Source organism: Anthonomus grandis, chromosome 1 (assembly GCF_022605725.1).
Source record: "Anthonomus grandis grandis chromosome 1, icAntGran1.3, whole genome shotgun sequence".
Taxonomy (NCBI): Eukaryota; Metazoa; Arthropoda; class Insecta; order Coleoptera; family Curculionidae; genus Anthonomus; species Anthonomus grandis.
Genome location: NC_065546.1, coordinates 20,197,719 through 20,223,323, shown reverse-complemented (window position 1 = coordinate 20,223,323; position 25,605 = coordinate 20,197,719). Strand labels below are relative to the sequence as shown.

General features: G+C 32.2%; 1 protein-coding gene across 1 annotated transcript in view; it reads left to right on the top strand.

The window, feature by feature from the left end:
• LOC126739397 (serine/threonine-protein kinase SMG1) overlaps positions 1-25,605 on the top strand; it is a 157,256-nt gene that overhangs the window by 125,044 nt on the left and 6,607 nt on the right. Inside the window, exons 14-19 of the mRNA XM_050445069.1 lie at positions 775-1,112; positions 1,169-1,418; positions 6,317-7,253; positions 14,066-14,385; positions 21,028-21,379; positions 21,439-21,641. Coding sequence (XP_050301026.1) covers positions 775-1,112; positions 1,169-1,418; positions 6,317-7,253; positions 14,066-14,385; positions 21,028-21,379; positions 21,439-21,641 — 2,400 coding nt within the window. The remainder of the gene's footprint in view (positions 1-774; positions 1,113-1,168; positions 1,419-6,316; positions 7,254-14,065; positions 14,386-21,027; positions 21,380-21,438; positions 21,642-25,605) is intronic.

Below are 25,605 nucleotides of genomic sequence, written 5' to 3'. Positions count from 1 at the left end.
ATTACCTTTATCTTAAAATCTGGAACACCATTTAATAAATGAAAGCTGTCTCAACCCACTTCGTTTTTTCTAATTTGTTAGTTTAATCGAGTTTGATTCGTTTACCAGTGATTTTCTCGAAAACAGTATATTGTATCGAAAAAATGCCAAAGACAAAAAAAATTGATTTTTTCATAGCTATCTAGATGGTGTTGCTAGATTTTTAAATTTCTTATCGGAAACATAAGATAGGGGTCATCAGAAGGGTAAGTCACACAATTTTTGGGACAGAAAATGAATAGAGCACCAAAAAAACGGGGACTTGCAAATTACTGTAACTGTACTGAAGCACAACTGTAGTCAGTGTTCCAAATAATAGATTTTCTTTAAGAAATTTGTGCGGGTTATGGCTCTAAGGGGGTACATTTTAGGACACATGTTTATAGAAAAAAAAATCTTACTTTGAGTTTTGTAACACCCTGTATTATTTATATATATATATATATAACTAGATATCAATCTGATCTGCGTATTGAATATTTTATACTCAATATTACTCGCTACAGCAAAAACTACTTCGGACTTCTTACATTGTTTGAACAGACTTAATTTTAACTATGGGGAACTGAGTGCAATGAGAACTCGTTTAAAAGGGCTACTCTTCTATTGAAGAGTTTTTATAATTAAGTATTATAATAGATATCTGTGCCTTTCTATGGTCTGAAATCTATATACATTCTGAAAATGACTCTAAAGTATTCATTTCAGCATTTTAACGGAATATGTATTTTGCAGGTTAATAAGTCGTTTGAAGAACTAAGCAATATACGTGCTCGTGATCCGTCCAACTCGATCGAAACTTCCTACGCCCAAACGAAGAAAAATATAGAAATGTTCCTATCTCAAGATAAAATTGCCACAAATGCCTTCAAATTTGTTGTTGCTGGAGATTTACTAATTCTTAACAAAATGCTTCTTAGTGCAGAGATTACCGCACAAAAAAGCGGCAATTTATTACTAAAATTGACGTCTAGGGACGGAGATTGGTTCCTTGACGATTTGCTAATGAATAGTCTTCGGGCAGTGGAACTGGTCAACAATTTACCTTTAAAACCTGAAGTAGATGATCCCAGGTTAGTAAAACAGCATTCGGTTTTATAAAAACTTTAATATTGCCCTTGAATTGTAGACTTTTCCAAATAACAACAGGCATCAAAACAGCCAATCTAGTGTACAAAGGTTTGTATGACTTAAATTTCAACTTTCACACGATTATTTTACCGGAATCGATGAAGAAGATTCAAGCGGATGAGGACAGCGTTCAAGTAATGATCGCAGATTTAAGGCGGGTGGTCGACGAATGTGAAATTCCCATCCATAATATGATTGCCGAGTTAGAGAAGCTGCTTACTTGCGTTTTGATGCACGTTGATATACATGTAAGTAATTTCATAGATGTCAGTTTAAGGAACAGTTTTTTAAATTTAAAGTTTGAATTTATAAATAAATCTTTAATTTAATTTATTTTTAAAAATTGAAAAGGGAACACCTGAGTACGCGTTGATACTATTAGGAATGTAGGGTGGATCTCCGGTAGGTTCAACAATTCTCAACTCCTTTAAATTCGTTAGCCTACAATTATGATGTTTATAAATAGTCGCCTTAAGATAACCCCACAAATAAAAGTCTGAAATTTGGTGATAAATCGGGAGATCTTGTAGGCCATTTAATATTGCCAGTTTCTAAGAAATTTTCATTTGCCTTGGTTTCACAATAGGCTTCTAATGAAATAAGACAAGAGTACATTTCTATGTAAAAATGTTGGTTCTTTTTAATTTTACTAGCCAAATAATTAAAAAGTAACCAGAAAAAAAGTTATGACATTTTTATCCTTGCTGATCACTAATTTTAATCGACCCTATCTATATACATTTTAGCATAAAATGTTATAAAATCAGTTAATAACAATAACAGTAGTATACGAAAATTTTGAAAAATAACGACCAGGCGTTTCAAAAATATTAATAAAAAACCATCTTCAATAGGAATTATAAAACACCCTGAACATGAAAACGATTCACTTTTCAAGATTCCTGTATATGAAGTTTTTGTCTTATTTTTAGACAAAGATGCAGCTAGTAAAATATTGCGATATAATTTCGGGACACCTTGTATATTGAGAATTATTTAGCAAAAATTCATACAAATTAGACAGTTCGTGTTCGGCCCCTCCAAAATTTGTCCCATTATAGCTAAAAACGTTAGCTGGCTTTCCCCATCTACTTCTAAATCTTCTAAACGTAGCCAAAAATGCGTCAGTAGTAAGCGAAGTCACTGCTTCTAAGTGAATGCATGTAGTGCTTAGACAAATAAACAAACATAAATAACCCTTTATAATTTTGGAATTTCTGGTATTTCGATCTTCAGGAAAGGGAAGTAACTTTCTACTCTATATGACGGAAGATCGCCCATTAAATACTTCATTTTAAAGGGATTTGCCTTAAAACAAACAATACATGATTTAGAAATCTTTTTACAGACATTACGTCCAACGATAGGCCAATCTGAAATGTTCTTGTTTTAGAATTAAATCTGTTAATATGTGAGATTTGGGTAATATAATCGGAGTCTAATTGGTTTAGTGACATACACTTTACTTTTTAAGTATCTTCATAAAAAGTAATCGAGGGAAGTTAAATCTGGCTTATTAAAAATCTGGTTAATTATCCAACGATTTGGGAAAATTTCATTTAGATAATTGGGAACGGGTAAGGCATAGTGTGGCTGGGCTCTATCTAAAAAAAAAAGGTCACGTTGGTGCATATCGGGTTTTTCCAAATCAGGATACAAAGTTATCGGGGATAAGATGATTTTGAGGAAAGTACAAAAATACCTCTCACCAGAGAGAGTGTCATAAAAAAAGTAAAGTCCTAAAACTCTTCCTTCCACTTTACCGCACCACACATTGACTTTTTCAGGGTGTGACTTTATGACATTCTCTGAACCAAGGAGGGTTTTCGTTCGGCCGGTATCGACAATTCTGTCTGTTGATATGGCCGCTTAGAGTAAACATTGCTTCGTCAGAAAATATTATTTGTTTTAAAAAATTATTGTTATCATTACATAATTGCTGCATTTGCTCACAAAATTCATTTCGGGAATCAAAATCATCTTCCGATAGCTATTGAAGTAAGAATATTTTATAAGGGTGGAACTTTTCTTTTTTTAATACTTATATCGAGCACAATATAACGTGATAAATTAACATTAGAAGCCGTGCCTGTGTGGCTTTGGGATTATCTTGGACCGTTAACAAAACCTTAAGCTTATCTTCTTCAGTTATTGAATCCCGACCAGCTTTTTGAGTATCCCGAACATACCCGAATTTACGAAACTTTGCCTCAACTCTGCTTATCATGCTTTGGCTAATAGGCGACCGATCAGGATGAGTTGCATTAAACAACTGAACCATCTCCTTTTGAGTACGCGACATATCTCCAAAACCAATCATGCACAAGATGTCGATTCTTTCACGTTCGGTTAATTTTCTCAAATTTCATACAATAACAGTAGGTAATAAAGTGTAGTTACTAATAAAACGCAGGATTGCACTGCTCACTGCTTTCACCTCTCAAAAAAAATAAACACCACTTGCAAATGTAAAAATACTTTAAATAAAATGGTCTCTTAGATCTTCAGATTTATCCCCAAACTTATGGAGACAATTTATAAATGTAAATTTGGAAGGCCAAGAAATTTAGAGGAGTTGCTATTTCAACAGAAACTCTTTTGGAAGTTCAAAATAACTTTTATTATTAATAGGTTAACTTAAAAAAATATCTTAGGAGTGATTGAACTCTCGCGTAATATTTTACGAAATTTTATTGCAATTAATACAGTTACCCTCCTCACAGGCAGGCGCTTACGCAATACATGCGTGTGCATTGCCATATTTCGCCTTTAAATACCACTCTACATATACGTAATAATCGATTCCCCAACTTGTATTCTGCCTCAGTAAGTATCGTATATGGAGTACTTTTGTCACTATTATGATCTGATATATACGAAAAATGATGATAAAATGTAAAATTAAAGATAAAATACCTAGGTAAATTAAATGTTTTTTATATATATGTATATATACCAGGTGGTGCGTCGCCGAGCGGAACATAGGAAATCCCATGTAAATTGAAAGGGGGTCAATTATTGGCTTCCGTGTACATTTTACAGAAAAAATGTAAGATAACTTTTTGAAGAGACCAATCTGGCAAACCCTCGTGCAAAGTTTCAAAAAATTTTAATAAGTGAATCTTGAATTATTCAATTAAATGTAACTGCAAAATTACCAAATTTTCGATTCAGGTAAAACCAGACACCAGCCACCAGCAAACAATTTGTTATAAGGCTTTGTCAAATCTGACGTACAGCCGAAGATAAGAATTTTTTTTTTCGTTTTATCAATCTCACAACCATACATTCAAAGTAAGACACGTTAACATTACTTTGTTATCTAAACTTTTATTTATTATAACGATGAAGTTAAACCAATAACAATTATCATTATCGATTATTAAAAAAATAATTTTATCATACTTAGAATTTAATTAAACCAATAGCAGTATCTGAAATATTTTCAATTTATTTTCCCAGCAAGCCTATCTGGTCCATTTCAACCATTAAACCTATTGTTAGTAAATTCGAGTCCAAAGACATTGCAATAAATAATTGTAAATGTTTAACTCAGAAGATCGAAAATACATAGATCCGAAAAAAGAGAGAACAGAACTCTTAATATTTTACTAAGTGTGGAAAAATAAAATAAAATACAATAACTTTTTTTAAAATAATAGAGAATTACATAAAAACATCAATTAATAATACTAAGTTGATATTGGGAAATTTTATTACATTCTAATGAAATAGCGTTTTGTAACTGGTTTAGATTCTCAAATTTTACACTTTTATAAATGACACTTTTTAAATGACCCCACAAAAAGAAGTCATTCGGTGAAAGATCAGGTGACCTGGCTGGCCAAAGTATCCGGTACCGTGGACCAATAATATTGCCGTTAAAAGCATTTTCCAAGCACTCTCTAACCATACGGGCCTTATGGGCCGGGCAACCATCCATTTGGTACCAGATCATTTGATCTTCTTGAACAACTACTTCCAAGACGGGTCCAATTTGATTTTGAAATAAGTCCAAATAGGTTTCAGCTGTTAGGTTATAGTCCATAAAAAAGGGTCCAATGATATGGTGTCCGATAATTCGAATACATTCGTTTTTTGGGGATATTTCAAAAGAAAATGCCACTTCGCTTTTCATCTCCTTCCCGCAGCTCTTGATGTTTTTCGAATTTATACGAATAATATTTGTATTTTTTTAAAGCCCAATAACCCTCGTATTAACCATCTTGTTTTCCTCCACACTCAGTAGAATATTAAGATCTCTGTTCTCTCTTTCTTCGGCTCTATTTTCGATATCCTGAGTTGAACATTTACAATTATTTATTACGGTACCTTTGGACTCGAACTTATTGACAATACGTTTAATAGTTGAAATGAACGGAATGGGCTTGGTGGGGAAATAAACTGAAAACATTTCAGATACTGCTCTAAAACTGTTTCCCGCATAATGCCACTTAATTATAGCTATTTTTTCGTCGATTGAATAATTCATACTTGTTTTCAAATATCGACTGTCACAGATTTATTGACACTTTTCCTCACGTCAGTGACAATATTCATTTTACTGGTGCCCGTTTGATTTTACCTGAACCGAAAATTTGCTTGCAAAATTTGAAATTTTGCAATTACATTTAATTGAATAATTCAAGATTTGCTTATTAAAATTTTTTTAAACTTGGCACAAGGGTTTGCTAGATTGGTCTCTTCAAAAAGTTATCTTACATTTTTTCTATAAAATGTACAGGGAAGCCAATAATTGACCCCCTTAAAATTTACATGGGTTTTCCTATGTTCCGCTCGGCGACGCACCACCCGGTATATTATATAACATTTAATTTACATAGGTATTTTATCTTTAACTTTACATTTTATTATAATTTTTCGTTTAAAATTGCTTATGTAACCATTATTCATTTGTACCATATCCATTGCACAAAAATGCGTTCTTTCTGATTCCGCATTAAAAAATGGCGGTTTCCATTTAAAAAACATATTGATGACGACATATCTTTTTTTTGAGTCACCCTGTATATACTTCATGCATTTTTTAATTTGAGGATATAATAATTTTACAAATGTAATTGTAATTATTTTTACCACTTAATTGCTCGGTATACTTTAAACCTATCTTTTTTTTTGTTTTCAGACTAGTTACGACTACGTTTTAGAAAAACTTGTACTCTTACGCTCCAACTATTTCTCTCTAATTCCCAACCAACCTGATGCTTTATCTCAAGGTAAAATGCTCTTGATGGGTTTCAATGGCCTGTTTGAAAAAGTGAATCAGGAAATCACTAACTTAGTTTCCACACTCGGTACGCTTGATGTACCGAAATCTTGGAAGAAATTGGATCATGTTATCCAAGCAAAGAACATATCGCCTCACATTTTCAAGCCCCAAGTAAAAAGCATTCTCGAAAATATCTTCTTTTTAAAACGAATCGTGGCTATAAAAGATTTCTTTACTCTGGCCCAGCAGATGTCTCAAAGTATCAAGGGAAGCGCTCCCACAATGATTTATTCTGACGATACATTAACCAAACCTGTAAAGCAGTTTATTGCCGAGTTTATTTCACGCCAACTTCTGGGGATTACGCCAGAAGCACTAACGTATTGCATTTGCCTTCTATTAGAACAAGTGGGAATTAAAGTAACTCATGAGGTAGAGCAAAAAGATATTGGAGCCGAAAGCAAGGTGCCTTTGGAAGAAATTTACCAAAAAGCGTATAATAGCTTAACGAAACAGGGTGCTTTTACACCAAACGTGTTTTCCGAAGCGTCCAGCTTGGAAAACAGCCTGAAAATATCCTGGGAAAAGATTCAGGCCCCCAAAAAATTGGAACAAAAACTCGCTGTGCTCCAGTCGAGTACTTTTAGGCTCCAGAGCCAAATGGCAGTGCACAATTTGATTTACGATGATGTTTTATCCATGAATAACTTTCCCTCTGCCAGGGCTAAATTTGTGATGGATATGCAGAACGAGCTAACGCAGCTTCAGAGTACTTTTAAGCAGCTGAAAGAGGCGAGGGAGAAACAGCAGAAACTGGTGGAAAAAGCGTATCAGCGACTGAATTGGGCTAAAGGTAAGTTATATTCTTATCACTTATTTTTTATATACAACAAGTTAAAACGTGTGGAAAAATACCTTTTAACAGGTAAACGAATGACCTGGTTAAAAAACATTCGGACACGTCAATTCTTTTTTATTATTTTGCATTTTTTCATATTTCTGAAAAACATATTGGGCGTCAAGGAGATTGGACAGCTGTCATCTTTATTATTTTAAATAGAACACCCCATTGTGATAAATGATTTAACTTGGAAAAATACGGGTTGCACTTTCCTATCTTTTTTCATAAGCTATCGTTTTAGCTTTAGATTTAAGCTTAAATTAAAAAAAAAATTTTCTAGTTCCAAAATGTCAAGCAAATAACGCCCATTTTTAGTAAAGGTATTGTAATAGACTTTGGTACTAAGCAAAATTATTTAACCAAATGTTCAAAATGCTTTCCTTGCACTTCCTGACAATACGCAAGCTTAAATAAAATTTGTCAATAACATTTCGAATCATTTCTTGTGTAATTTGTCCAGCTTCATTTGTTATGCTTTGTTTTAAGTCCTCTATATTTTCAGATTTAGTGATAAATACTCTATTTTTCAAATGATCACTAAAAAAAGTAATCTAAAGAGGAAACGTCTGGGGACCTAGCTGCCCATTCTAGGGTAAGTCGCTGCCTATCCATCTATTTGGAAAAGTATAATTTCATAATCACGCACCTCTCGATTATAGTGGGGAGGAGCTCCATCTTGTTGAAACCATACTTGTCTGTAGTTTGGACCGGCCAAACGTCTAATTTCAGAAACAATGTGGTTTGAAGCATTTCTAAATACTTTACGGAAGTCAAGTTGCCCGCAATAAAGTACGGGCCAATTGTGTGGATTCCAACTATCGCAGCGCACCTTCAACTTTTTGGGTATACTGGGTACGCACTTCCCGCATCCAAATTGGATTTTAATCAGACCAGTACCTGCAATTTCGACCTTTTAAATTAAGCATGAATGTAGCTTCATCCAAAAACATAATATTTCTGAGCAGTAGATAAAGTAATTAGATTTCAATTTGGAAATTAATCACTAAATAAATTAGCGACCTCTTCATATGGTCTAGCACGATCTCCGTAACCCGTTAACCCTATTAATGTAATTTTTTCGTTTTCATTTAGTTGAGCGATTTCGCACAATATTGAACTTGGGGAAGACATCAAATCTAATATTAATCACGTCAAATTAGATATACAGGGGGACGTTTAATTATGCATTTATCGAAGTTCTGTCAATCACCTCCTCACCTCCAGCTAACCTCACTTTAATATGTCAAATGGGAACCCCCATCGAGTGATAGATCATAGTAAGGAGCGTAAAATTCTCTATTCAACGGTACCAAAAAAAATGAAATCGGTAAATGTGTAAGCAAATAGTTAGCGAAAATGTCTAGAAATAATGAATATTTTATTTACGCCAAACTTTGGTATGTCAAATGGTGTGACATTATTTTAAAGGGCATTTTCATTATGCTATTAATGGTTGAAAAAAAAATAAAATTGATTGACCAAGAAGCAATTAAAGTGTAAATCGGTAGAGTAGAAAAACAAATTTAATTAGTTTAACAAATTTATTTTATTAAATGTTCAAAATGCGCGCCGTTATTAGCAAGACAATAAAAAAGCCTATTTTCAAACTTCTTACGAACATTGGCAAGGGTCTGCCCGCTAATTTCTCTGCATTCTTGAAATATTCTATTTTTAAATTCTCAATACCCTCAGGTGGGGTTTTATAAACTTTGCTTAAAAAGCAAAGTTTATAGCCCCAAAGAAAAAAGTCTAGTGGGGTTAGGTCCGGAGACCGCGCAGGTCATTCGATTGCACCACGTCTGCCAAACCACTTTTCTCGAAAATTTTCATCAAGCCACTCTCGAAATACCAAAGTGTAGTGCGCGGGAGCTCCATCCTGCTGAAAATGTATATTATTTTCATTCAATAATATAGCACCATGTTGATCTACTTGATTTTCCATAGATTGTATGATGGAAGGGTATATTGCATTTTCTAAAAGGTTTAAATAAATTTCGCCAGTCAAATTTTCTTCCAAAAAAAATGGCCCGATTATTTCATTCCCATAAATTCCTGCCCAAACATTAATTTTTTGGGGATATTGGGTATGGCCTTTCCGAAAAACATGCGGATTTTCATTATCCCAGTATCTACAGTTATGTCTGTTCACCAGGCCATTTAAAAAAAAGGTCGATTCGTCACTGAAGCAAATGTTCTTCAAAAAATGGGGATCGTCGTCAGCTGGCACATCGCTGGCACATCACTTCACAAAATTGAATTCTCCTATCAAAATCATCTTCTCCGAGTTCATGAAGAATATGAATTTTATAAGGAAAGAACTAATTTTTTTTTTTACTTTATGTACGGAACCAGTGGAAATATTTGTTAGTTTTGCGGCCTTTGGTATAGACAAAGTTGGATCCATAGCAAATTGTCCTAGTACTTCAACTTGGCATGCTTCATCGACAACTCTATTTTCATATTTTTTCTTATTGCAAATCGATCCCGTCTCTTCAAATTTTTGTATCCATTCTAATACGTATTTATGGCTCACGTTTTTATCTTGATACCTTTCATTAAATGCTCTCGCGGTTCTGCGAGCACACCGATCTTGAGCTCCATAAAGGAAAATTATTTCTATTCTTTCGGTTAGCGTATACACCATTTTATTAACTCACTGTTTTAACTAAAATTGAAAAATTGCACGCGTCAAACTGACAGTTTTAACAATAATAAATCGCCTGCTTTTTAAACGCCTTAAAAATGTAAGGTATTGCAGTGTTTTTTTGTACTACCTATTAGGTAGGTTTTTGCAAAAAATATAAGTGAAATAAATACACATACAAAGTTATAAGACTGCAAAGATTTTTACAAAAAATTTGAAGACACTCTTTTTTCTCGCAAATAACGGTACACATTCTTTACTTAAGAAAATAAATAATTTGCTTGAACTAAGTGTACTGTTTGTTACCACACATTTTAACTTCTAAATTGCTTGTATTTTTTTTTGATGATCTATTATAAAAAATTTAAGAATTTTAAAATGATGTAGGTACCACACTGAAAGTATTCATTTCAAATACCAAAGTTTGGCGTAAATAAAATATTCAATATTTCTAAACATTTTCGCTAACTATTTGCTTGCACATTTACCGATTTTATTTTTTTTGGTACCGTTGAATAGAGAACCTTACGCTGCTTAGTATGATGTATCACACAATGGGGGTTCCCATTTGACGTGTTTTTTTTTTTTTTTTTTTTTTTTTTTTTTTTTTAAGAAAGTTATTAAGGGTGGATTGGATAAGGAAATGTGGTTAAAATTTATAATAGATTTTAAAAATGCATTAATAAATAGGGTGTTCTATTTAAAATAATAAAGTTAACAGCTGCCCAGTCTTCTTGACGCCCCTGTATATTTTTCGAAAAACTGAAAACATGCAAAAAAATAAAAGAGAATTTGAAACTTTTTGAACACACTGTATGAGTTGCTCTTTTAATTTCAAAGTTACCGGGATGTTGTTGTCGCTAACCAGTTTTACCTTTTTATGCAATATAAAGCACTGTTAACGTATTTAGCGTGGATATCTTTGTTTTTATATATAGGCGGTTTTCAAATATTTGGGCGTAACTCGTAGCTTGAAAATATTTAGTGATAGTGATAAAAAGGTAAAAGGATTTTTTTATAAACATATTTACATAGATTTCGTAACATGTACGCTCAGTTTTTATATTAAGGTACAAAATAAACATTTTCACAATTTCAATCCAATTTTAACTAGTAGGCTTTAAAAAGAAAACAATCACAGTTAGTAAATACTATTTAATTTTCTGTTCTTAATATGGAACTATCTATAATGTTAAAAAACATTTAAAAAAAACTAAAATTAAATCTACTATTCGAATACGAATAAATTTGGAAAAAAAACTAAGCGCGCCATTGGAATCTGTTTTTTAATAGCACTATTTTAAGCTACGTATCATAATCAAAGATCCATCCTTGTTTAATTTTAATCTATCGAAACATAAAACATAAATCAGAATTTTATGTTTAAAAAAATGGTAAAATTAACAGAGGTACCAAAAAATTACAACCAAGTAATTAATATTACATTCAATAAACTCGGTCTAAGAGAAAAAAGGAGAGTAGTCATAAAATGTGCTTATGATCAGTTATGGATAATAGATTAACATATACTTTTTAGCATTAAAAGCACTATGTTATTTTAATTTCAAATCCAAAATATAGAATATAATTTTAAATATCATCTGCGACGATCTCAATTTGGGTTAAGAAATGGGGGAAATTTGGCAACAAATTTTGTGTCTTAACTAGAAACCTATGTGACAAATTCCATACAAAGAAAATAGAATTACATAGAAAAACGTATGCACACTTAAGAATGATGAATATATTTGCTTCAGCAACTTATTGCCGTGTATACTAATTATAACATGTATTATTTACTACAATGGTTACAACATATTTACAAATAAAAAAAATATTAAATGTTTAACAAAAAGGATAAAATAGAGTTATTATACGTTATAAGCTTCACGGCTGCAGACTTTATATTCTGTCGCTTTTAATAGGCCAAATAGTTTTAATCCCGTAAACTAAAGTAAATTTATAATTATCACTATTCCTAAGTACAGAACAATTAACTAGTCTTAGCCTTAATCTATTTGCCCCAAAATATCCTATCTTTCTAGAAGATTACAAGTACTGAATTTGGGAAAAGTATAGGAAAACATAAAATAATGTATTTGCTTAAGCATATTTATGTTTAAAATAACCAACACACTCTATCAGTCGATCATTTTATAAATCTCCTATTAAGGCGCTTAAATCTGAATAGACAAATCATACTCATTAAAGGGTTTTTGCTGTAATCTATAGAATTAGTAGTAGTGTATAATAGCAAACCGTTTTCTTTCAAGTTTTAAGAAGAGGAGTCCAATCGAAATTAGTTTACCGGGGTGGTTAATCCTCTTGGTAATGATAAAAAACAAAAGTGTAAAGGCATATGACAAATAAACATTATCTAACCAGTGGCAATACAAAGGTTTTAGGCCTTTTATTTAGAAATACCTTTACAATACCTGTTAACAAATCCTCGGTTCCTGTATCTCTTTTTAAGTGATTCTTCTTATTTGAGTAATACAGTATTGTCATTAATATTAGTACATTTGTCAGTCTGGTGCCATTCGACATCGGCCACCTTAATCACTTACTAACCACTTTAATTATCACAAAATTTAGTAATGTTAAACAGTTGTTTTTTTTTATATGTAAAGCATTTTAATACGCTGACTTAACCCGTTTTAGCAGCTTTTCTTTAAAACCAAATCGTTGGAAGTAATGGAAGCATGTTTAGGTTATCCCGTTAAAATATATAGGTATTTCAATGATGTATTTTATTATAAAAAATTGTATCATCTTTTTAATATCGATTTTAAATCGAACCATTCATGATTGGTTCAGATTGAGAAAAACTTTCACTTTTTATCACAGACCTCATCCATCATCTGAGGTTGGTACATGTCTTTGAATCTGGGTCAATTCTCCTATAAAGATTGTCATCGAGTAGACGATTTCTTGCGGTATTACTGGTCATTTTAATAACAAATTGATCTGACATTTCGCTTCTAATTAATGTGTAAATATGTTTTAATCGAATTAAGTTTATTCTTAAAATAGGTTATTCAATAATATTCGAGAAGTAGTTTTTCATTAATTTTTTTAAGACATTTTTACGACTATGTAACCAACCATATTTTTCTCCCAATTATACATAAATCCACAACTTTCTTCTTTTTATTCAGACGTTTTGAAATCTCATAAATTATAATATTTAACTTAAATACGCCTCGGTATGGAAAGTAACAGTATTTAAATACTGCTTAATAGAAAATATTAATTAAGATAAGATCGTTTCTCCATTTATAACTACCTATATCGACAAACATTCAAGAATTATTAATAAAAATCAAGGTTTTTCAAATTATTTCGTAATATTATTAGGGAGTAGGTTAGGCAACGGTCTTACTAATATAAATTGAGATAGAAATATATTTTAAGTAGGACAAAACAAAAAATAGGGAATATTTTTGAAGTTCTCCTTTTTGACTATTATAAATTTTATTGCACCCGGAGCCTCGCTTTATATGGCGCAGTTAAGTTTATATGGTAAGTCGCGTGAAAACTGGTTGTTTAGTATGCTAAGTACCTATGTTAAAGTCGCGGAATCGATTTCATTGTCTATGTTTCTTAATACAGTACATGGTTTTACTTCTTTGCTGAGGCCCGCTAGATATCTTATACGGTTTCAGTTTGGGAGTACAAATGACAGCAAAAAATAAAGGCTAAAATATAGGCTTCTCTTTAAATTTTAAAGCAATATATTGATGTCGGTCGTCATTATTCTCTTCTGGAACCTACATGAATTTGATTCAGTTAAGATATCCTGTACTTTTCAGGTACCTATTTTGTTTGGTTAAGATTTGCAAACTTAGCCCTGCAAGTCAGCATTACAAACTTATTGTTGCAGCCGATGGGCTAAAACAAAAGACAAAATGGGAAAATAAAGGAAATAAGGGTAATCAGCATTATATAGCACTGACCTCGCCTATGGATGGTCTCTTTTTAATTTACAGGAAACTTAAAAAGTTCCGCTGGCAAAAATATAAGGCTTACCTTAACTGGATCGGATTTTTAATGTTTACGACTGCTTCGCTTCACTATCTACAGCTTTACTTTATCTTCAGATAATAACATTATATTTCAGGTGCCAATCCAAACGTAGTAGAAATTCTGGCTGCCTTCGAGACCGCCGTGCAAAACCGCGAAACCCAACTCAACTTGGAACAGAAAATCGCCAGTAACATCTTAGAATCTTACGGTGTTATATTGCAGCACGAAGTATTGCGATCCTCAAACGTCGAAACGACCAAGAAGTATGACCAGTCATTTTTAACTTGCTATGAAAAATGGCGGCAGAGCTGCGAGTATGCAGAGAGTAATAACGAAGCATTATTGCCAGCTGAGGAGAGCATTTTAAACATGCTTTCACTTGATCTCGTCCAGAATCCTAAGTGGCTTCATCAGGTACGTTGTCTTTTAATGTTAAATTTGACTTTTTACAACTTTCACTACTGCATAAGTCATAACTCTTTATTTAATACATAATTTATAACCCTATTTTTATTGTCTTGCTATTGAGTTATTAAGATTTTTAAGTACTATGAAAGAAAGTTAAAAGATATTAATTCACCATAAAATATTTGCTGATATAACTGAAATATACTTATTGCCTTTTTAAGTATTGTCGCACGGAGGACGGTACTTGCGTATTTTGGTTGTAGTGCATAAAAGTTAAAGTTTTTCAGCCCTTGAGAATTGGCCTTCTGGGTTGAGGACGGTGAAGCTTTCTTCACTCACGTGAAGCCGTATCATTTTCTTCTAAAGAAGGTCATAATTTACTTCTTGCAACATTTTACGTCCACTGCGGTAAGAGACTTAGGTGGCACCGTCTTTCATTGAGGCTATTAATTAATACATAAATTACAGCAATCTGTAGCTCTAGTTCACACTGAAAATATTTTCGAGGGTGTACTAGCCCAATTTGTGACCAACATGTTAAAGTATATTAGATTTTACGATTCATGCTTGAGAAGTCTGTATCTATTATTGTTAACAAAGTTTGCATAAAACCCGAGAAATACCCAACCAATAAAAATGTTAAAATTTGGACAGTGTGTTAGGTAAACCGCGATCTACCGACTGATATTGAAACCAATCAAATTGCCGTAGGTTAAAGTGTTCGTTTGATTTGCTTTAACTAATACAATAGATCTAAGCTATTCCAGTGACATTAATAAATAAACATTAAAAATTCTAAAAAGATTTCAATTCGGTCATTCTCATTCTCAAGCAGAAAATCGTTCAGGATGTGAGGAAATAAACCGACTTAGAATGGTGATAAATAATAAGTTTTTTAGTGAATCAAGTGTGAAACCAAAAAGTGAAAGTGTACATATTCAAACTGAAGGTCCCACAAGTATCCTGAAATTTCCTCTGTTAATAAGATGAAAAAAATCTTAATTTTAGGTGACCAGAAGGAGTACTATTTAGATAAATTGTTAAGCAGGCTTTTAAAAGATGTTTGTATAGAGTCTATTATCAAACCGCATGCTATGTTTAGTAATGTTATTGAAAATATACTCGACTTAACAAAGAACTTACATTGGATGATCATGTGATAATTATTGCTGGCTCTAATGACCTAATCAAAAACAAGTTCCCAATATTTAAAGGTAATGACAACCACCTAAAACACATGGGTCATACAAATGTTATAGTTTTATCTGTTAAATATAATGATAGGTTTCCCATAAATAATCTAGTCAGTACATTTATTACCAAAATGGGCAATTATATAGAAAAAATTTAATTTTTGTGTACCGGGTGGCCAACTAAGAATGGACGTCGGCGATATCTCAGGCCCTAATAGTCGTAGCGCCTTGAAAAAAAAAAATTGTAATAAAAGTGGCCAAAAAAAAATGCTGGAAATTATTTTGAAGTTCATTGGTCAACCGCTAGAGGGCGCGACAGCTTCTTTAAATCTTAAAATTGCATTTTTGCCAAAAAACCTCTAATAACGGACACCTCAAAATATTATATTAATATTCTAGGAAGATTTCCTCACAAAAAAGTTTATACAAAAATTTCTGTCAGTTGTCAAATAAAGTGGTGGGGGGCGTTTTTAGCTTGAATAAAGAAAACAGCTGAAAATCAGCTGTGACTGGACCGATTTTTTTTAAACATTTTTTTTTTAAGTCTATTGTTGCCTTATTTTTTCAACCAAAAAAAAAATTCAAATTACTTTTCCTAAAATCCGCTAGAGGGCGTTGACTTGTGACTAACCCTTTCTGACGGATTATTTCAAAAAACTCAAATGCAACTATATATATTTTTTTACGTCATTAAAAGCGGGGAAGAACCAAAGAAACTGGTGAAAACGGTACTTCGATATCACTTGTTAAACTAAATTTATTAACAAAATAGTGTCCATTCGAAAATAAAAGTGATAAAAATGCCCATAAATTACTATTTGCTTACACAAGCTGAATAAACTCGTATTAACTAAGTATTTTTAAAAAGAAACAAACTCAGTAGTGTTTTAGAAAATCCGAGATATAGAATTGATCGTTATACGTTTATTTATTACAGGGTGTTAACTAAATAAAGTTGACCAAATTGGCCTATTTTGGGAAAACTGTGCATACAGTTTATAGTTGTTCTATAGGAAAGTTTTAAAAATTTGGCACCATACCATACCATAGAAAAGTTAATTAAAGATACAAAAATAAAATAATTTGACACTTTTAACAATTTTGATGATAACGGATGTAGATGAAAACTTGCTTATTTTAAATAGAACACTCTATAATATGTTATTTGGTATTTAAATTCTACATACAATTTTAAGAAATCTTAGGTGGTACAATAAATAATATGTTACATAATTACTAACATACACATAATTTATTTAGTGCCTCCCCAAATGTTCAAAATGCATTCCATCATTTTCTATGCACTGAAACATCTTTTGTTCGGTAGACAAAGCTGCAGTCTCTACCTCAGCAAATAAGAGAGTCTGCATGCAATCCCTAATCCGGCCAATCATATTTTGTCGCGTCGTAGGTCTTGTTGCAAAAACAATTTCTTTAACTCGACCCCATAAATAAAAATCCAGGCACGTTAGGTCTGGTGATCTAGCCGGCCATGGAAAGGTACCGCCCCATCCTATCCATCTACCAGGGTAGGTAGCATCTAAAAACTCCCGAACATTTCGGGCGAAATGTGCTGGACAGCCACCGTGCTGGAACATCACTCGTTGGCGAATTTCAAGTGGCACATCCTCTAATAAAATTGGCAATTCCTCGCTTAAAAACTGCAAATAATTTGCACCATTTAGTGCGTTGTTAAAAAAAAATTGGCCGATAATTCGACCTCCTAATATTCCTGCCCAACAATTTAAAGACCAACGGCCTTGATGCTGGACTTCTCGCATACAGTGCGGATTCGTTGGTGACCAGTAATGAATATTGTGGAGATTCACGCCTCCATTGCTGTGAAATGTAGCCTCATCTGTCCACAATATGTTTGAAAGCACCTGAGGATCCTCTACAATCATACCCAAAAGCCAGCGACAATGGTCTAGCCTTCGGTCAAAATCTTGTGCACTTAATTCTTGATGCAGGACTAAATGATATGGATGAAACCTGGAACAAGATGATGACTGCTGATTCAACAAAATAGACCAATCTGGTGCTTTTCGTGTAAAAATTAATTAATTTTACATTTAAAGCATCATCATCAAAAAATGAACTCTCCTTAGGAAAATTAAGTCTCATCGCGTATAGTGAAGATTAATATCCAAAAGAACGCTTACCTGTACTCCTTAAGAATATTCTGAACAGTAGTTCGATTTACTCCCAGGTCGTGCGCTATTGTTCTATTACTTAAGTGAGGATTAAACTCGACGTAGGCTAAAACATTTATTATGTTGTCTTCGGTGCGTCCCCTGCGTTATCTCCGAAACACGGGCAGCCGAACGTTTCCAGTCGTTCGCAAACGATGTATGATCCGAAGAAAAACTTTTGCAGTAGGATGGCGTCTATCAGGATACTGATGCGCATACACCCTTGCAGCAACTGTGGCATTTCTCATACATTAAAAATAAGTACCTATTATGTCAAACGCCTCTTCGTTTGTGTAAAGCATTGTTAAACAAAGCAATACGAAAAACAGAGATAAAAAGTTAAGGAACAAAAAACTTGAACAAAACACAAAAAACTGGAACAAAACAGGAAAAACTGGAACAATACGAACAACTGGCACAACACGAAAAACTGGAACAACACGGAAAACTGGAAAAACAAAGTTCACAATACGGCGAACTAACAAGAAAACTATTGGATGTTATTAGCGAGACTTAAAAACGCTTTTAACAATCGCAAGAAGAGACGCTAAAATGACATTTAACTGAAATATTTACATATTTTGCTTCCATGGTTACCTGCCACTTTTGTTTCCATAGCCTACTAACTCAACTTTTTCTATGCACAGTTTTTCCCAAAATAGGCCCATTTGGTCAACTTGGTTTAGTTAACACCCTGTATAAATAAAACGTATAACGATCAATCCTGTATGTCGGATTTTCCGAAAAGAGTACTATGAGTTTGTTTGTTTAAAAAAATACTTATATAAAAGGAGTTTATTCAGTTTGTCTAAGCAAATAGGAGTTTATCGCCATTTTTGTCATTTTTATTTTCGAATGGACACTTTTTTTATAACTTTTGTTTAAGAAATGATATCGAAGTGCCGTTTTCACCAGGTTGCCGGTTTTTTTGGCAAAAATGCAATTTTAAGATTTAAAGAAGCTGTCGCGCCCTCTAGCGGTTGAACAATGAATAATTTCCAGCATTTTTTTTGGCCACTTTTATTACAAATTTTTTTTTTTCAAGGGGCTACGACTATTAGGGCCTGAGATATCGCCGACGTCCATTCTTAGTTGGCCACCCGGTACAAGGAATTTTTGTTTTCTTGGATACTGCACCCTTAATTCACTTAAAAATAAGCTCACTCAAATATTTACAAGAAATCACAATAAAAATCTGATTTTTGGTAATTTAGTAAAGAGCAACTTGAAACCTTATAACCTAGAATGTATGCGGGCCCCAAATGTGCATGTGAGTACTCAGTCCAAGAAAGGTGAAGATGAGAATGATAATAACCTTGAGGTAATGCATGTAGATCTAATAGTGAATTATCTTAGCTTGTAAAAACTATCTTTCCCTTTTACTTTTAAATATCCAATCGTTTAGAAATAAAATCAGTGAAGTGTACCTTTTTATTGACAAATGTAAATACCCAAACCTCCTATTAATAACTGAGCACTGGCTTAAAGAGGGCGAGTTAATCAGTATTCCTGGCTACACCATACTGTATTCATTCTGCAGAGCTAGATCTGCTCATGGTGGCTGCATGATTTTCGCGAACCAAAGTTTTTTAACTGTAAATTGTTTTCAACCTGTGTTAATGCATGATTATCTGTTAGAGGAAAAAATCATTGAATTCTGTGTCATCTCCTCAAAATTGTTAAATATTTATGCCATTTGTATACAGGGTGACACAGAAAAAAGGAAACACTTAATAACTTTTTTATTTTTCAACATAAACAAATGAATCTTGCTATATCGATAGAATAGTTATAAGAGCATTTTTTCACATATTCTATTGTTTTCCATCACTTCCGATTTAACAGGAAGAGACACTAACTTTCTTATTTTAAAGGGGACACTTGGTATATTATTATGTATTTCGGTAGAAAATTATATTCTGAAAACAATGATATTCTATTTGCTACTTTTTGTTTTATACTCATAGAAAAAATCATTTTTTTTTAAATTTTAAAATAGGGTGCTGTGAATGCGTTGAAAGCTTTAATGTTTAATCAAGTAATCACGGCAAAATAGTTTTCATTGCATCTTATGACTTAAATCGTTTACACGCCTATTTAAAATGTCCAAACTATTAATTTTGGCATTTACTTTATTTTTCTAAAAAGCACATTATTGGTAACAACCACTTTTGAAATGCGGTTTCTTTTTCCCAATAACTTGATATGATTATTTTTTAAATCGGTTGATAAATATGCCCATAAGAAGAAAAAAACTAAGTTACATAAATAGACACGTTTAGTTAATAAAAATAGCATAGAAGGCTTTGATTTCTTGAATAGGTAGGCGTCCATAATATTTCTGTTACCTCTCGGCCTGCGACTAAATTCTTAAGAGTTATGGTTGATACTGAATTGAGTTTTAAATCTCATATTATAAATTTTTCAAAGAAGGTATCATCCGGATGTTTTGCTGTTAGAATTAGAGCCATTGAGTTGGGATGTGTAATGGCTCTCGTTCAACATTGGTGAAAAGGTCAATTGTTTACAAAAGCATTAAGATCTACAATCATCTACCAAATAACTTGTCCGCCGTTCCTTCGCTCAAAATGTTTATAAATAAAGTTAGTGGATTGCTAGCTGTTAGATCCTATTATAGTTTAAATGAATTTTATTGTGATAGTTTTTAATGTTCTCACTATTCTTTATTTTAAGTTTTAATATTTTAGTAAATTCTTTTGCAATTGCAATTGTCTGATAATATGTTATGTGCACTGTTTATATAGTTATATTTATGTTTTTTATATTATATTTTACCGCATTTTATTTTAATTTTATGTTTTGTTTTTTTGTCTAGTTATTTTATATCTTTTATTTATATCTAATATATGTATGTATGTTAAACCGACTTTTATAGTTTGTAAGTAGCACTATTTCTGTAGAATTAAGCTTTTGAACTAGGATAATTTATATTAGCTTTGTGAAGAACATCCATATCTTATGATAATAAAGCTTTTTTTGACTTGACTTAATTGACTGACTTTGGCAGCTCAAGCAATTCTCTCGGCAGTCTGAGTTTTGTAATTCTGTAGTTCGATCTCTGTCAAAAAAGTGGTGCTTCTGATAAACAAGGATGCTCCGGAAAGCCATATTCTGGACTCAACTTTTGTTTGGGATCGTGATTGATGTTATAAAAAATGCATTAATTATACTATAAGAATGCATTAGTGAAAGTTGTAAAACCCTGGTTTTAATTGACATTTTCTTATTCGTATTTTTAATAGGTTTCTCTACATATCACTGACGTGATAGCAATTTATCAAAAGCGACTGGCTGATAAGAAGGATGGGCTATTTACATCCAACGACAACCTTACTACTTTGATAAATAATTTCAAAGCCATATTCAATATTCATTCCAGACTTATGCAAGATGTCAAAGGTCTTCTTAAAACTATGGCTAAAATCGACGAATACAGTAAGGAGACCCAATATTTCATTTATGATTATAAAAAATATTTAGGGCACTTTAACGAACTTTTTGGTAACTATTGGGAAGAATTAGACAAAAAGATGATAGAGGATATGATTGTGCACTTGGAGTATGTCAGGGATAATACAGAAGATATTTATGAAGGTAGATTAAAAATCTATAATAATATTGATGATATATAATTTTTTTCTTTTAATATTCAGGCTTACTTGGCCTGCAACAATTAAGAACTAACAACTACAGACCTCGCTTAAGAAAACAAAGTTGTATGTTTTCTTGTGAAATAAAGAAGGAAAGTAAGAATCAACAAAGGAATGCGTATGCATTAAATGTGTGGAGGCGAGTTAAAATGAAATTGGAAGGACGGGATCCAGATAGTACCAGGAAGTGTACTGCACAAGAACAGGTAAGGATTATTGAGAATACATCCTTTACAGAACTTCCTAAACACTGAAACTACTAAGATTTATGAATAATTTAATGAAAGTTTGAACCATGGCACCGTTTTTTTTTAATTAAAATTGTGCGAAGATGTGTTCATACGCATGCTACTGCTTGAAGTAAAATAATATTTTTTTCTTAAAAATATTTGCTACCTATCCAAACGTACCAAATTTCAATTAAATATTTAAAGTACTTTAGAAAATATATTAAAATTTAAATATTTTAATTAAAACATTGACACCCTGTATCTTTGTAACGAAGCATTTTTCGAATATAGTTTACATACTAATTTTATTTTGAGGTTTTCTATCTGCCATTTAAGTTTCCTATTTCAAAACCGGACCACCTTGCGTATTTTAATTAAAAAAAATTATCAATTCTATAATATAACTAAATTATAATTCTAAAATAATCATAGTCTAATTAAACAATTAAAATAAAAAGGTTTTAATGCTTCCATTTAGTTCACATAAGCCAAGTATTTTATATAAAATTCAAGTCATCTATTTAAATAACTATAAATGTTGTACGATCAAATCAGGCAACAAAATTTCAGCGATAGTAGATTTTCACCGCATATTTCGAACTTGAGTTATTTTTTGAGTCCCGCTACTTGGTACCATGAAATCATATCAGCAGAGTATCGTTGTGTTGCAGGATTTTTATCTTTATTTAGATCGCAAGACCGATCATCATTTATCTGTTCTCACCAGCCATTTTTGAGAGATTGTTAGAAGTTGAGTAGTTAGTGAGATTTTTTGGGGACGCGTGGTAATCAAAGCAAAATACCCAATTTTTAGGTTAGTTAACTGTGCAGGAACATGCAAGTACTACTTTAATTAATCATTTAATCTTATGGACTAAATATGCTTTTTTTGCGAATAACTTGATTGATTGGCTTAGTTACGTAATCATATTGGCAAACATAAAAAAATAACTTCTAAAAATATTTTATAAATTACATTAAATTCACATGCGTAAAGAGCGTTTAGATATTTGATCAATCTTCTTTGTACCTCTCTCTTACTTGAATTAAATAGTAAATTCCTGATCATAAAAAACTATATGAATAATGAGCAATGGGACAGTACACAAGAAATAAAATATCATATAGTACACGCAAGAACTGTATTTCACGAAATGAGGGCCCTCTTCAAAAGTACACACATATCTCTTAAAACGAAAGTAAGGCTTCTAAGATGCTATGTCTTTTCTGTTTTATTATATGACATGACATGCTGGAAACTGACTGACACAAGCCAACTTTAAGAATCTGGAAGCATTTGAGATGTCGCAGTATACAAGAATGCTCAGAATATGGATAGCTCTTATTACAAACATAGAAATGCTGAGGAATAAAAAAGATCTAGAAGTCATGTATTATGCTTATTAAAAAATAGAAACTAAAATATCTGGGGGGTGTTAGGAGGAATAAAGATACTCTTTTTCCCTACTGCAAACTATAATACAAGGAAAGGGATTGGGTAAAGGAGGGCTCGGAAAAAGAAGAATATTAGGGTTTACGGAAACTATGGACTTGCTTTGGGAAAAACTCAGTGAAACTGTTACGAGCTATTTCAAGAAAAAGGTTATCATTGCCAACATTCACACAAGGAGAGGTACCTGAAGAAGAAAAAGAAATACAACATGTGTTTAATAGGGAATGTTTCAAAGGTCTTGCTATTAGACTCTTATAAATCGATGTTGATTTTGATTAATAGAAAATTTTATTTTCTGAGTTTACAACTTATACTGGTACAAGAACTGCAACAGAAAGCCGGCCAGCTAAAGAGTGTTCAACCAGAGAATTTTGTGTATCTTTTTATCTATATATCGAAATTTAAATACAGTCCACTTTCCCTCCCAACCAAAATCTTGGTACTGCCAGAGGCTTTACAAAAATCTAAATATTTAGGAATCGAATGTAACAGTTCCGTCAATTTTCATCTAAGAGCTGATGAGTTTCTTTACTAAAGACATATTGAACAATTTCGGGTACTTTCCACAATACCTTTATGAAAAAGAAAGGTTCAGTCGTCATGTAGGGTGAAACAAAATTTTTTCTCTATTGGGTCGACGAGAAAATTTGTTTTAACGTTTTTGTCATAATTTAGCTGATCTTTTAGGGTTGCCAAGATCCTAATAGTCATCGAGTTTCTCGAGTTTAGGAAGGTATGTTTCAGTTTCAGTTTTTAATACATTTTTTAAACGCAGTTTGGTATATTGAAATGAATTTTAACACAGGATCTTATGATATTTATTAGGATATTTTCTAGATGTTCATTAATTTATTTCAGTAACTTACTATGACTATCACGCTATTATAACTAAATATAGTATGCAGTGCTTTCATTTCAAAAATAAATAACTTAAAAAAAAATCGCGTCAATTTAAATATACAGGGGGACGTTTAATTTTTTAGATTTGACAGGGTTCTGTCAATCAACTTCTGACCTCCAGCTAATCTCAATTTGATATGTCAAATGGCAAGCCCCATCTGGTGACGCATAATTGTAAGCAGAATTAAAATATCTTTTAACAGTGCTAAAAAAAATTAAATCGGTTGACGTACCAGCGAATAGTGACTAAAAATGTCTGGGAATAATGGATATTTTATCGACAACTTTTGTGTTCTCCGCTACCCTAAGTGTGATGCATCAGTTTAAAGGGCATACAATCTCGTAGCTAATTAAACCAAAGCAAAAGAAGATAAAATCGGTTGACGCATAAGCGAATAGTAAGCAAAAATTTTTGGTAGGTCACATGGTTGTTTCATAGTGACATTATTTTAAATGGCAAACAATTTTCCATCTTGCTTCTCTACAATTTTCCAAAAAGATTGATGCAAGTTGAAGCGATTTACCAGTAAAAATCTGTGGTAATAAACATGTATAAACTTAATAAGCTGTTAATATAAAGTTAATGAGCAGTTTCCAGAGATGTGGATTGGCAGGCGTGGTTCAGTTGAATGACCCGCACGGTTGCCAGACTTAACTCCATTTACCGTTTATATAACCCCACCTGAAAATATAAATGATTCAAGACAGACAAATACTTTCCAGTGTTTTTTCAAGTGAATTTTCAAAACAGACCTATATTGTCCCGCGAATAATGAAGTACATTGGAGCACTTAATAAAATAAATTCTGTGAACTGATTAAATTATTTATTTTTTACACCCTTACTGTTTATAAATCTATAAACTTACATTTTTTATACACCGTTGGATAGTAGATTGTATGTGCTTTAAAATGATATATCATACTATAATATAGCCATTTGATATACCAAAGTATGACGTCGATAAAATATGTTAGCTTACTTTTCGCTGGTACGTCTAGATTGACGGTTTTTTTTTGTTAAAGTTACTAAGGATGGTTCGTTTTGAAATGAAAGCACTTAAGAAGTATATACTAAATATTACGCCATTGGCGTAAGACAAGAAAGTATTTTGTTTTAATTATAAGCAAAAGACTTAATTTTTTATATAACCTTATTTTTTTGTAGAAGCTTTTTTTTTTAATAAGGTTAAAGCAATATATCGTAAAAACCCAATACTTATAACCTACTTTTATACTATTTTTAAATTAAAATCGCTCTAGGAATTTATTCTTCATACTACGACATACCTTTAGTCAGGTCATTTAGTTTAGGTCATACCATATAGTCCATACGGTGTGACCGGGTGACACAGAAAAAAGGGAATACTCAATTTTTTTTTACTTTTCAAGACAAACAAATGAAATTTGGTATTTTGATAGAATAGTTATAAGAGCATCTTTTGATATATTTAAAATTTGTTAACAGATTCATGGCACCCTATTTTAAAATGTAAAAAAATGATTTTTTCTATGAGTATAAAACAAAAGGTAGCAAAAATATTATCATTATTTTTAGAATATTGTTTTTTATTAAAATACGTAAAAA